At 39.2% G+C, this 13,107-nt stretch overlaps 1 protein-coding gene across 3 annotated transcripts in view; it reads right to left on the bottom strand.

The window, feature by feature from the left end:
- The window catches only part of LOC140187024 (receptor-type tyrosine-protein phosphatase T), a 1,622,799-nt gene that overhangs the window by 26,695 nt on the left and 1,582,997 nt on the right, over nucleotides 1–13,107 (bottom strand). For all 3 annotated transcript variants that reach the window (XM_072241892.1, XM_072241901.1, XM_072241888.1), the window contains 2 exons: nucleotides 4,369–4,485; nucleotides 385–539 (listed from right to left, as the gene is read on the bottom strand). In XM_072241892.1, the coding sequence (XP_072097993.1) occupies nucleotides 385–539; nucleotides 4,369–4,485 (272 nt within the window). The remainder of the gene's footprint in view (nucleotides 1–384; nucleotides 540–4,368; nucleotides 4,486–13,107) is intronic.

Here is a 13,107-nt window from a genome sequence, read left to right on the forward strand (position 1 = left end):
GCGTGTATTTGGAATAAGCTGATGGAAATAATGGTTGAGGCGGGCACATTAGCAATATCTAAAAGCAATCTAGAATGGGAGAGGTTTAGAGAGCTACGGACTAAACGCAGTAAAATATGATTAGATTGTTGGCCTCACAGTTGACATGGACCTGTTTCCATGCTGTATGAATCTATGACTCTAAATACATGCATTTTATTGAAATTCAGGTACATTTAAAGAAACTTAGCTTTGCTTTCATCTTATATTACCTGTTGTAAAAGTGATTGATCAAACAGTGATGCTTGCTATTGTAAACAGCATAATAATCATGTTTCCCAGTAATTATGTAATAAAACTAATACTAAAAAAGAGAATAAAATACATGCTTAGGCTGAGACATACCTGCAGTGTACTATAATAGGGCCAACGTCATTTGGGTTTAGGAACTTTACTTGTCTAACAAATCCCAGTAAGCCGGTTGCATAGCATGGTACTCCATGATCAGGCCAGCTTGTGAAGTGGAACTGTCTAATCTCCCGAATTTCGTGATTGCCTTTCTATAAAAACAAGGGATAAGTTGTCATATAAACAGGATGTTCAACTTCAAAAAGTCTCTTCATTCATACAATATTATTTAGACACAAACAAGGGATATGCAGGAATATATGAGACCAGAACGTGATAGACCAGCTCCAGTCTGCTCCTAAGTTCAGCTGGGCTGGACATTCCTGTTCAGTATACAGAATGAAAATTTGGTAGCTCTATATTGGTAGTTAACTACATACACAGTAACGCGTAAAGGTCTTAGAGACACACACACACACACACACACACACACACACACACACATATATATCTAGGGTGCCTAAGCCTTTTGTACAGTGTTGTAGTAATTTTATGCAATGCACTGTACTGCTGTCACAAAAAACAAGTTTCATGACATACGTGAGTGATAATAAACCTGATTCTGATATGGGTCTCTATTGCCGACTGAGCGTGGAAAGGGGGCGGGGCGAGGGGAATCATAGTTGGGAAAAGGGGAAGGAAGAGGGGAGGGAGCAGGAAGCACCAGAGAGATATTCTGTAATGATCAATAAGTCATTGGTTGGAATCAAATGACCTTGCCTGGTATCTCAGGGCTGGGTGTCTCTGTACCTGTGCCACCCCTCACCCCTGGCCCTCCTTCTCTGCCACCTGTCCCACACCCCTCCCGCAGCACTCCAGATTCACTATTCCCAACATCCTTTGTGCCTCCGCCGGATTTACAAACTTGTACTCTGCTCCATGTTGACAAATATAGTACTGTGCAAGTCCTAGGCACTTTAGCTATGTGATATGTGCCTACAACTTTTGCATAACAGTGTGCATTGTAATACCCTTCTCCCAGAAACACACATACATACACACACTTGAACATAGGGCAGCAAGATAAAGAAGTTCAAAAACTGCAGATACTGGAAATTTTACACAATAACAACAAATTCTGGAAACACTCAGTAAATGAGAATTACCGGTATCTGCCCATCTGTGGAAAAATAAACAGTATTAATGTTTCAGGCCAAGCAACCTTCAACTTTAATTCTGTCTCTCTTTCCACAGATGTGCAGTCAGATATGCCGAGTGTTTGTAATATTTTGTGCTTTTATTTCAGCAAAGAAATTACAAAAAACTTTTCTCATCTTACAATATGATGTTTACAAATATTCAAACATTTTTGTCCTTTTTGTCTTTCATTTCCACACAATACCAAGTTCAAATGTTATCTGATACGGTAGTCATTAACTTGAGTGTGTGTGGGTTTACTTCCTCTCAGAGGTGTCACCAAACAGAGCTGAATAATGTGAGGTTAACTTGTTTTTCAAGCAGTAGAACTCCTGGTACGTGTATCATAGCTGATTACAGTGGTGAACTTTAAGGTGACACATGAACAGGTTTCTGACCATACTGTAGGAAAGTGAGCTGTTTGACTTTTATTTTCTTTTTAGTCAAGACATGAGACGCTTGGGTATGAAATAAGCTTAATATCTTCTTCATAGTTTTATTTTCATAAACATATTTCAGATTCTGAGTAAAATATGATTTAATTAGTTAATTATCAATTTATATAGTGAGAAGTGTAATAGGTGGATTTTGATTGGTTTAATGCATTTTTGTCAACACTGACCTATTTTTATTGTATAGAAATAAAAATTGTGGATATGAGCCATCAAAGTTCTTTGTCTAATTTACTACAATGTATGCCATTAATCTGAGATAAGCTCAATATATCTGATGGTTTTTGGTGAAAAATTCTGTAATTTATAAAATGATGCCTGGATCATTGCAAAATACATAACTTTGCTTCAGAATAGTATTTAGTCCATTTTTAATCTTAGATATATTGCATATAATTGTATCTATTCATTTTAAAGGTGTGACGTGTAAAATCATACATCAATTTTCCTCAAAGCTGATAATGAACTAAATTTATTTGAACTATTACAAATCATTTATGGAATCATTATAAATCAATACTGGAACAGAAAATTAATGCATTTAAGGAACTTTACTAAAGAATACAGAAGTAAGCAGTTTGAGTGCATGATATCATGCATATATGATCATAGTGTCCTGAAACCTTTTGAGAAAGTTAATGGTTATAAATGTTGTAAATCTTCCTCAGTGCTATTTCATTGCGATGAACATCCATGTTGGTTAATAAAACCAGTTCTCAATTCCTGCATCCGTGGTTTTCCCTCCATATAGTAGACTAATTAAATATTGTGGGTTTGTGAATTGCATACTCCGGTGTCTCTGTGTGAGGGAAGATGTCAAAAGAGTGCACATGTAATAGAGAAAACTGACATAAAGAACTTTTTGCTCTATCTATGGGGACATGTCCAATTAGAATCTCAGCACACATACGACGTAACAACAAAATACTCAGACAATAAAAAAGCGAAACACCACAGGTGCAAATTTAAGTAAATCAGTGCTACCTGCTAAGTGTATTGTCCTTGTAAAACTGAACTATCACATCCTTTGTTCAGACATTTTAGAGCTACATTTTAACGCAGACCTCTACCCTGGTGGAGAAACTTATTTTTGTACCATTTCTTTAAGGTATATTATGCATAAAGTTGGAAAATATGTCAAATAATATCAAAGTCTCTACCTGGATCACCTCATGGAATTTAAGTGCCTTAAAGGAGTACAGATTCTTTAAACTCTTGAGGTCATTGAGATATTTTGCACAATGCAAACATTGACACGAATCATCTTTCTCCAGGCAAAAATCTGTCCCATGAAGTTTAACTCCTGTTTATCAAAAATGTTCTTATGCTTCTCATACAACCTCCTGGTGTTAAGACCTTGGAATTATTCATCAATGAGAAAACTGAATAATTAAATTTCAGACCATAAGATTCACCTGGGAAAAACTGGTAAATAAAAAAATGAGAAAACAAACTATATCAAATAGACACGACTTTCAGATATAAATTTCTCAGTGAATGGGACTGCATGTGACCATTTGGTTACAGACTGCACACTTAATTGATTCAGCCCCCAGCCATGATTATTTTTTTCCTCTAATTAATGATGAAAAAGCTAATTTTAATTATAAATTCAATTCCTCTGTTTATTTTAATTGACTTTTGGAGCTGTGTGTAGATGTTTGCAGGCTCTATGAGAACGTGAGAACCTGGTTGAGTTGAATTGCTTTTCTTTGCGTTTCCTTGCTGGATGCCTTGGTGGTAATCACAGTGTACTTGGCTCAGGGTGTTGTGAAAATCTATTAGCCATCACTGTAATAAACCCCAACTGTAGTGGACAGCAGGGTAAATGGCCCAAAGGACACTACCATCAGTCAGAAGCCTTAGGTCCAACACAATCAGGTTCAGGAACGATTATCACCCTACAACCATCAGGCTCCCGAACCAGTGTGGATAACTTCACTCACCTCAACACTGAACTGACTCCATAACCTGTAGATTAATTTTCAAGGACTCTGCAATTCATATTCTCAGTATTATTTATTTACTATTTAAAATTATTTGCACAATTTGTCTTCTTATCTACGTACTTTGATAATAAATTTACTTTGAACTTTAAACTTTGATTAGAATTATTTTGCTCACTTCAGCATTTTTATATCAACCACATGATATTTTCCACAAGGGAGCAGCCTAATATCCCATAGTACAATATGGGAATGTTTGTGCAAGGCTCCATTCAGGAAATACTACACCATCTGCTTCATTATTTTACTTGTGTTCATATATTATATCAGGAATATAAGAACAAAGTGTTACATCTTTTGCCAGTGTATTTTCAGGTCTTCCACTTTTATCTGGTTGTGCACTTTAAAACCTCGTATAGCTCAAAAGCTACATAAATATTGCATACCTTCTGAACTGTGAAAGTACGAATAACGTACTCCGCCAGGGGTTCAGACTCGACCAGCGTTACTTTAATATCACCATAGAGCTCAGTATCATCTGGCCAATACCTGCAACATTTCACCTAACGCAGAACAAGAAGAGGGTTCTCAGTAAATGGGTAAAGAAGAACCTTAACATAATTATTAAACATGTTCCCATTCCCCAGATGCTTTTGAGATGAAATCATATTGAGTGAGTTGATTTCCTGTGCCATGGCTAATTGGCATTTTGTCCTGATATTTAGCTGGTATGACAAAATTATGTTCCCATTCTTTTAAACTTAATCTGTAGGTGGCCCTCCATTTGAAATGGCCATATGATAACATCACACAGAGTGTAACTGCTGATTGCTATTTCAATGGATAGGTAATTGCTTGTAAATTCTTGCTCCTTTGTTTCTTACATCCACCAAGACCTAATTGTTTTTATATTTTGGATTGATAACTAATCTTGAATGGTGGCATACTGCATGTAATACTTCAATCATCTTAATTCATAATAATTAATATGGAGAGGTTGGCAGCTGCAGCATCATTCCAATATCAAGGACGATTTTGAGTTTAGTTCTCTCCCTGTGGGGATGATCGTTATAAGGAAAATGGTTTCCAAAAACACTTTGTGTGAATTTTACTGGTGGTGGTGGAAGACTCATAGATTCACCTCTGAAACATCCATCAAACTTGACACTATCTGCATTCTTCAACTTCTGTGTCTCACCACATTTCTTTCTCTACCAGCAATGAAATGTGAATATAATAGGCATGAATCTAAACCTTTATAATGGAGTTGCGGATGGCTAATGCAACTGGAACTCATAACCCATATCCTTATGCATGGTCCTACCGGCTGTTTTCACTGACATACAGTGAATCCTGGTCTGATAATGTCTTGATTTAATTTTATTTTCAAATATCTCCATGCCCTTATTCCTCTTTACATTTATTATCTACTTCAACATCTCTACTCTTATGATTTGTTCTCTTGCATATCCCTGATCTTCTTTGCTCCAATAGTTGAGGCTGTGCATTAGGCTGGATCCATCTAGGATTTTAGCTCTTTCTTTCCCTAAACATCTATAACTTTCTCTCTGACAACCCTATTTTAACTCTTTAGTCACTCCTACTTCTTCAAGCTTTTATCATCTGTGCCAATATCTCCTTCTGTGGTTCAGTTTTTTTTGTTATTTGATAAACTGGTTTCTTAGAATTGGGTAAGGTCACTTCTATACATTCAAGTTGTAACATTTTTTATTTTGTAATGGTCAATGCATTCACATCAATGACATGAGATCAATTCTCTTTATTTTACTTTCTTTATTTTCTTATTCTCTTTGTTCTCTTATTTCTACTGCTTTCAGGAGCTATTCTATTCAAACACAAGAGCACGTTCCTCTCAAAAGTTTTATGCTTGCAGTCCAGAATTAAATCCTTCAAGCTATTTCTCCAATCTCTAGTTATAACTCTTCGTGAAAACTTTTATCAAATTAGAACCTGCAACACGTTCTCCTAATAACTGATTTCAACACAGATCTTTGATAGACACTCCCTGGAATATTGCTAGATCAGGTTCCTCCAACCCTCTGCCAGCTATAACATCATTTTCATCATTGGGTGGCATGGTGGCATAGAGGTTGGCACAATGTTTTACTGTACCAGCGACCTGGGTTCAATTCCCACTGCTGCAAGTAAGGAGTTTGTACTTTCTCCCCTTGACCGTGTGGATTTTCTCCCACAGCACGAAAGACTTATTTCATGCAGTATCACAATAAATAAATAAATTAAACTATAGCCAATTTTTGCTAGACAGAATATCAAGAAATCCTGCAGATCTCAGTCTGAACTGTAACCTCCAGGTACCCCGTTTACTTTGCCTCTCACGAGTGGGTGATCATTTTGTTTTCAGAATGACAAGGATGACAAGAAGATACCTTACAGTACTGAGCAGGAGGAGGAGGAAAATTAGCAGTCCAGGATTCTCTACCTGGAAATTTCTGGGCATAACTGTTTCCATCAAGCCTCAAAGGTCCTTACGGTGCTTTTTTTAAAATCAACAAACAATTGGCTTTGGTTGGAGTAGTTAACTCCAACTAACGCTAACCATTCTAAATTACACTTGTGAATCTGGGACAAGGGAATAAACTGTCTATTTAGAACTGCTTTGATGTTGAGGACATGATATTGAAGTGATGGTAGAAAGGTTATACACAACCAGTATCATTGAATGGTCATAAATTAGGTACATAATGTATTCTAAGTACATGCTTTCCATGCCATGCAGTTTAATGCTGGTAATATGAACAACCAGATCTGACGAGTGGTCAATGCTTTTTCCTTGTTCCTTTTTCAGAATTACTCCCTGTACTGCTGTGCACTTACAGTCATTCTGTATTCAGTTCTAATTTGCAGGGTTTGCTTCTTGTATAAAAATAAGAAATCTGTGACCTCCCATTGCTCTCTTGCAATTCTTTTTAAATATTGGCTCAGTGTGAGCTTTCCTCCAGTGGGACCCTCCAAGACCAAAGGAAAAGTTTAAATATATAAACAAGTAGCTCACTAAACACAGATTCCATTTTCCTGAACATCTTTTAAGTCCACCATCACTTTGACACTTTTAGACGCAATGCAAACAAAATAATGCTTAAATTTATAATCACTTATTTTGTACAATTGTTCAACTGTCACTGTAAAAACCCTTAGATGGCCAAAGAGTACTTAATCACCTCTTTCATAAGTAATTAATGACCTGTTGTAGACTGAGTCAAAATCATTCCTGATACAAGTTACACAAATTTAAACAGTGCCTACAATTGAACAGCTAAAATTAAGTAAATTCAAGTCAATTAAACAGAAAAATGGAATACAAAGAAACATTGCTCAGTCCTGAAGAAGGGACTCGGCCCAAGACGCCAACTATCTGTTCATTTCTATAGAGGTTGCCTGACCTGCTGAGTTCTTCCAGTATTTTGTATGTTACATAGAAACATAGAATGGGATATGTAGGAATAGGTCATTATCCCCTTCAAGCCTGCCCTGTTATTCACTATGGGTACCTCAGGATTTTGGTGATGCCAGGCTAACATATTTTACAGACTATTGAATTTTAGTTATACACAATCCACTTTTTCCCAGACATTACATCAGACTCTCATACATTTTTTTTTAGTGAACAAGGTGAGTTTGAAGAGAATGTGGGAGAGAAAACCGAGTCATTAAGGGGAATATGGGAATGAGATCCTAGAGAGTTCCAAATCAGTGTGGGAATGGGACTTCTTAAGGTTTGTAAGGAAGACAGAGATAGGTCCTGGTAAGTACAAAGGGAATATTGAAATAAGCTATGGTGAGTTTATAAGGAGTGTGGGAACAGGACTCAGGTAAGTTAATAATGAGTGTGGGAATGGGTCCCAGTGAGTTAATAAGGAGTTTAATCACAGGAAACATCACCTGACCTCTCAGATACCAAATCATTGGGATTAATGAATGATTGGATAGCAGATTATCAGAGTTTTATTGCACTTTAATCCTGCTCTCCCACCATATCCCTTGACACCCTTTGTGTCTAGAAATCTGTCATTTTTTTTCTGAAATATTGTCAGTGACTGGCTTCCATAGCCTTCTGCGATAGAGAATCCTACAAATTCACCATCACTGAATGAGAAAAAAATCTCCCCAATTCAGTCCAAACCATCTTATCCTACCAGATCGTGAGACTGTGATCCCCTTGTCCTAAACCCCCAGATTGGAGAAACAGTCCAACAAGACTGACAGAATTCTGTATGTTTCCATGAAATCACTTTCATTTTTAATAATAATAATAATTATTATAAGTACTTTATTGATCCTGAATGGGAAATTATTTTGTTAGAGCAGCAACATTTAAAAACACTCTTGGCAATAATAATAAATATAATAATAATAAAATACAGAATAATAATATACACAATAATAATTTACCAATGTTCAATAATGTGCAAGACTGTGCAATAATACTTCACGAAATCATAAAGCTGAGACTATTAGGTTGGGTGAGTGGGCAAATTTATGGCAGATGCAATTTAATGTGGATAAGTGTGAAGTTATCCACTTTGGTGGCAAAAATAGGAAAACAGATTATTATCTGAATGGTGGCGGATTAGGAAAAGGGGAGGTGCAACGAGACCTGGGTGTCATTATACACCAGTCATTGAAAGTGGGCAGCAGGTACAGCAGGCAGTGAAAAAGGCGAATGGTATGCTGGCATTTATAGCGAGAGGATTCGAGTACAGGAGCAGGGAGGTACTACTGCAGTTGTACAAGGCCTTGGTGAGACCACACCTGGAGTATTGTGTGCAGTTTTGGTCCCCTAATCTGAGGAAAGACATCCTTGCCATAGAGGGAGTACAAAGAAGGTTCACCAGATTGATTCCTGGGATGACAGGACTTTCATATGAAGAAAGACTGGATGAACTGGGCTTGTACTCGTTGGAATTTAGAAGATTGAGGGGGGATCTGATTGAAACGTATAAAATCCTAAAGGAATTGGACAGGCTAGATGCAGGAAGATTGTTCCCGATGTTGGGGAAGTCCAGAATGAGGGGTCACAGTTTGAGGATAAAGGGGAAGCCTTTTAGGACCGAAATTAGGAAAAACTTCTTCACACAGAGAGTGGTGAATCTGTGGAATTCTCTGCCACAGGAAACAGTTGAGGCCAGTTCATTGGCTATATTTAAGAGGGAGTTAGATATGGCCCTTGAGGCTACGGGGATCAGGGGGTATGGAGGGAAGGCTGGGGCAGGGTTCTGAGTTGGATGATCAGCCACGATCATAATAAATGGCGGTGCAGGCTCGAAGGACTGAATGGCCTACTCCTGCACCTATTTTCTATGTTTCTATGTTTCTATTGTACTATAATGTGTGTTCTCCTGTCACACAGCGATGAACTGTTGTACATGCTTATTGCGTTTGGTAGGAAAGATTTTCTATAATGACCCTTGTGACAGCAGAGCTGAATGAGCCTGTTGAAAGGATGCTCCGCTGCTTATTCAGTAGGTCGTGGAGAGGATGTGCCTGATTGTCTGCAATGGATAATAGTTTGTTTTGTGACCTCCTCTTCACCACTAACTCAAAAGAGTTTGGGTTGTAGCCAAAGATGGATGCAGCCTGTTTTGATGAGTTTATTTAGTTTTCTTTGCATCACCAGCACTGATGCTGCTGCCCCAACATAAAGCTATGAAGAAGACTGCACTCACTACAAAAAACTGGTAAAAGATCTCCAACATCCTGCTGCACACATTGAAGGATCCCAGCTTTGTTAGAAAATACAGTTTGCTCAACCTTTCTTGTAAACAGCCTTGGTGTTAGTTTTCCAGTCAAGTCTGTTGTCAAGGTGAACACCTAAGTATTCGTACTCCTCCAACACAGCAACTTCTTCTCCCACAGATCTCTTCCTCCTAAAATCAGTCACCATCCCCTTAGTTTTGGACACATTCAGGAGCAGTGATTCCTTCCACACCACTCCACAAGCTTGTCCACTAGTCCTCTGTACCTTGACTTCTGCCCATCTCTGATACACCCAACCACCGCAGAGTCATCAGAGAACTTCTACAAGTGACAAGACTCTGATTTGAGCTGAAAGTCTGAGGTGTACAGTGGAGACAGGACAGTTCCTTGTGGCGCTTGCTGACTGCAGTGAATACAAATCTAGTCAATCCAAATTCTCTCAAAGTAAACTGGTTAAAAGCAAATGTTGTTGCAAAACCACAATTTGCACAGATGCTTGTTGAGTCTGATCTAGCCCTTCTCATTTTACAGTCCTTATTCATCATTCCAGATACGATTTACACATGAATTCAGCATGTACCAGTCAAGCTGTCTTTCAAAGCTAAAACCCAAAACCAATTCCCCACATAAGAAAATTATTTAGATTAATTATGGAGATTAATTCGTATCCAAGGTAAAGTCATAGGTTAATCCCTAGGATTCCAATGAACTGGTAGAATTAGAAAACCAACTACGTATTCAACCATAGGGCTGAGAGGTTGAATCATTGGCCTCCACATAAGGAAAAAGCCTACAGTCTTTAATGCTGCCTCTGTGATCTCTCTACTCAAGGCCGATGTCAGATCATCCTTAAAGAGGGTGAACCCTTGCAAGGTGTCAGGCCCTGATAGTGTACCTGGCAGGGTACTGAAAACCTGTGTCAATAAATGGGCTGAAATGTTCAAGGACATCTTCAACCCCTCACTGCTGCACTCGGAGGCTCCTACCTGCTTTAAGCGGACGTCAATTGTATTGGCCCTCAAGAAGAGCAGGGTGAGCTGCCTCAATGATTATTGCCCAGTAGCACTCACATCTACTGTGATGAAGTGCTTTGAGAGGTTGGTCATGGCCAGAATTAACTCCTGCCTAAGCAAGGACCTGGAGCCTCTGAAATTTGCCTACTGCCACTATAGGTCTATAGCAGACACAGTCTTACTGGCTGTCCATTTCGCTTTGAAGACCTGGAAAACATGAATATGTATATCAGGCTGCTGTTTTATCAATTATAGCTTGACATTCAACAACCTCCTCCCCTCAGCGCTAATCATCAAGCTTCAAAACTTGGGGCTCTGAACTTCCGTCTGATCCTTAACTTCCTCACTGGGATACCACTGTTAGCACGAATCTGTAATGGCATCTCCCCCTTGCTGAAAGCCAAAACAGGCGCACCTCGGGAACGTGTGCTGAGCCCATAGCTCTACACTCTGTACACTCATGACCAGGTGGCTAGGCACAGCTTAAAGGCCATAGGTTCCCTAGTGGCACCACCGTTGAATCTCAGATGCAGGCAAGGAGATAAATCGGCAGATTGAGTGGTGCCACAACAACAGCCCTCACTCAGCGTCAGCAGGACCAAGGAAATGATTGTGGATTTCAGGGGTCAGTCAGGTGGACACATGGTCAGATGGAAATGGTGAGCATCAAATTCCTTGGCATTCACATCTCAGAGGATCTATCCAGAGTTCAACATATTGATAGTCAGAAGGAACTGGAAAGATGTCAACAAGATCGAAAGAGTATGGAGAAAACCTACAAGGTTGTTTCTGGGACTTGACGACCTGAGTTATAGGGAAAGGTTGAATAGTTTAGGACTTTATTCTCTAGAGTGTAGGGGAATGAAGAGATTTGACAGAGTTTTACAAAATATGAGGGGTATAGATAGGGTAAATGCAAGCTCACTGTTTCCACTGTGGTTGGATGAGACTGTAACTAGAGGGTGTAGGTTAAGGGTGAAAGGTGAAATGTTTAAAATGAGCATGAGAAGGAACTTCTTCACTAAGAGGGTGGTAAGAGTGTGGAACGAGCTGCTGGGGCAAATGGCGGATGTGGGGTCGATTTCAACACTGAAGAGAAATTTGGATAGATACGTGGAGGGGAGGGGTATAGAGGACGATGTTCCGGGTTCGGGTGTGGGACTAGGCAGCATAATAGTTAGGCTTGGACTAGAGGGGCCGAATGGCCTATTTCTGTGTTGTAGTTTTCTGTGACTCTATGTCAAAGAGGGTATGCTCTAGACGGTGAGGGTCCTAAATGACATATGTTGCCTTCTTGAGGCATAGCTTATTGAAGATGTCCTCGATGGTGGGGAGGCTAGTGCCCATTGAGGGAGCTGGCTGAGTTTACAGCCTTCCACAGCTTTTACCGATCATGTACGTTGGTGCATCCACACCAGATGGTAATGCAACCAGTCAGTTACAATCCAGCCAGTTTAGTATTTACAGCACTTTCCATTTTCCTTATTTGAAGCACAAACATGGGCAACTGAGAATGGTATTAAAGGTTGACTTGACATCCCATGAGAGAATATTAAAAGTATCCTAAAGTAGTATACAGCTAGATTTGAATGCAGCTGAGGATTCCTTCGAATATTGAGCCAAATGGTTGCAAACTGTACCATCCAGGATCACTGGATTGCGAGCAGGAACAGGCGATAACTGGCTGCTGATTGATGAAAATGGGCTACTTTCTATTTTTGATAATCGCTCTAAATTTCAGGATGAGTGCAAAAAGCTGGAAAGCAGGGGTCAGTAAGTAGAGGCTGCAGCCAGGTCATTGTGGGTTCATTATCTTCAAGTTTTGGAGAAGCAAGAGCTGCAACATTATATAAACCTCTTGGAATATGTTGGAAATGTGAATGTTTTGATCTTAATTTTAGTTCAAATTGAATCAAAAATGAAACTGAAAAGAGAATTGGGAAGGCACTGAGAATTCAATTGACAGGATAGCCAGAGTTTTATTCCCCCCTTCCCCCCCACCCCTTCAGAGGCACATGATAGAAGGAGTTATTGATCTAGACTTGCAGCACAACATAATAAATGAGGAAACCGGTCCACTTACCAACTTAAATCATGGAAAGGTTACATTGAATTTTCAGAGATTGCAGAGAAGATTGGAAGAAAAGTGAAAAAAAAACCCTAATCGAACAGAGCAGAATGAGAATGTGAAGTGAAGGATTGCTGCGGCTAAGAGCTGGGTAACATAGACTCAGTTACCAGAAGCAGCCCCGAACAGTGAGGTGAACAGTTCAGGGACCTACAGGAATTGCCTGATCAGAGATGACGGAACTGACTGGTGATCTGATTACATAAAAAACAGTCCAGAAGCTGGCACAGAAAGATTAAAAGTTCTCATCAAAAAGATGATAAGGAAACAGTCAGCTCTGGAGGCCAATTCGTTGGGTATACTGTATT

Source organism: Mobula birostris, chromosome 2 (assembly GCF_030028105.1).
Source record: "Mobula birostris isolate sMobBir1 chromosome 2, sMobBir1.hap1, whole genome shotgun sequence".
Lineage (NCBI taxonomy): Eukaryota > Metazoa > Chordata > Chondrichthyes > Myliobatiformes > Myliobatidae > Mobula > Mobula birostris.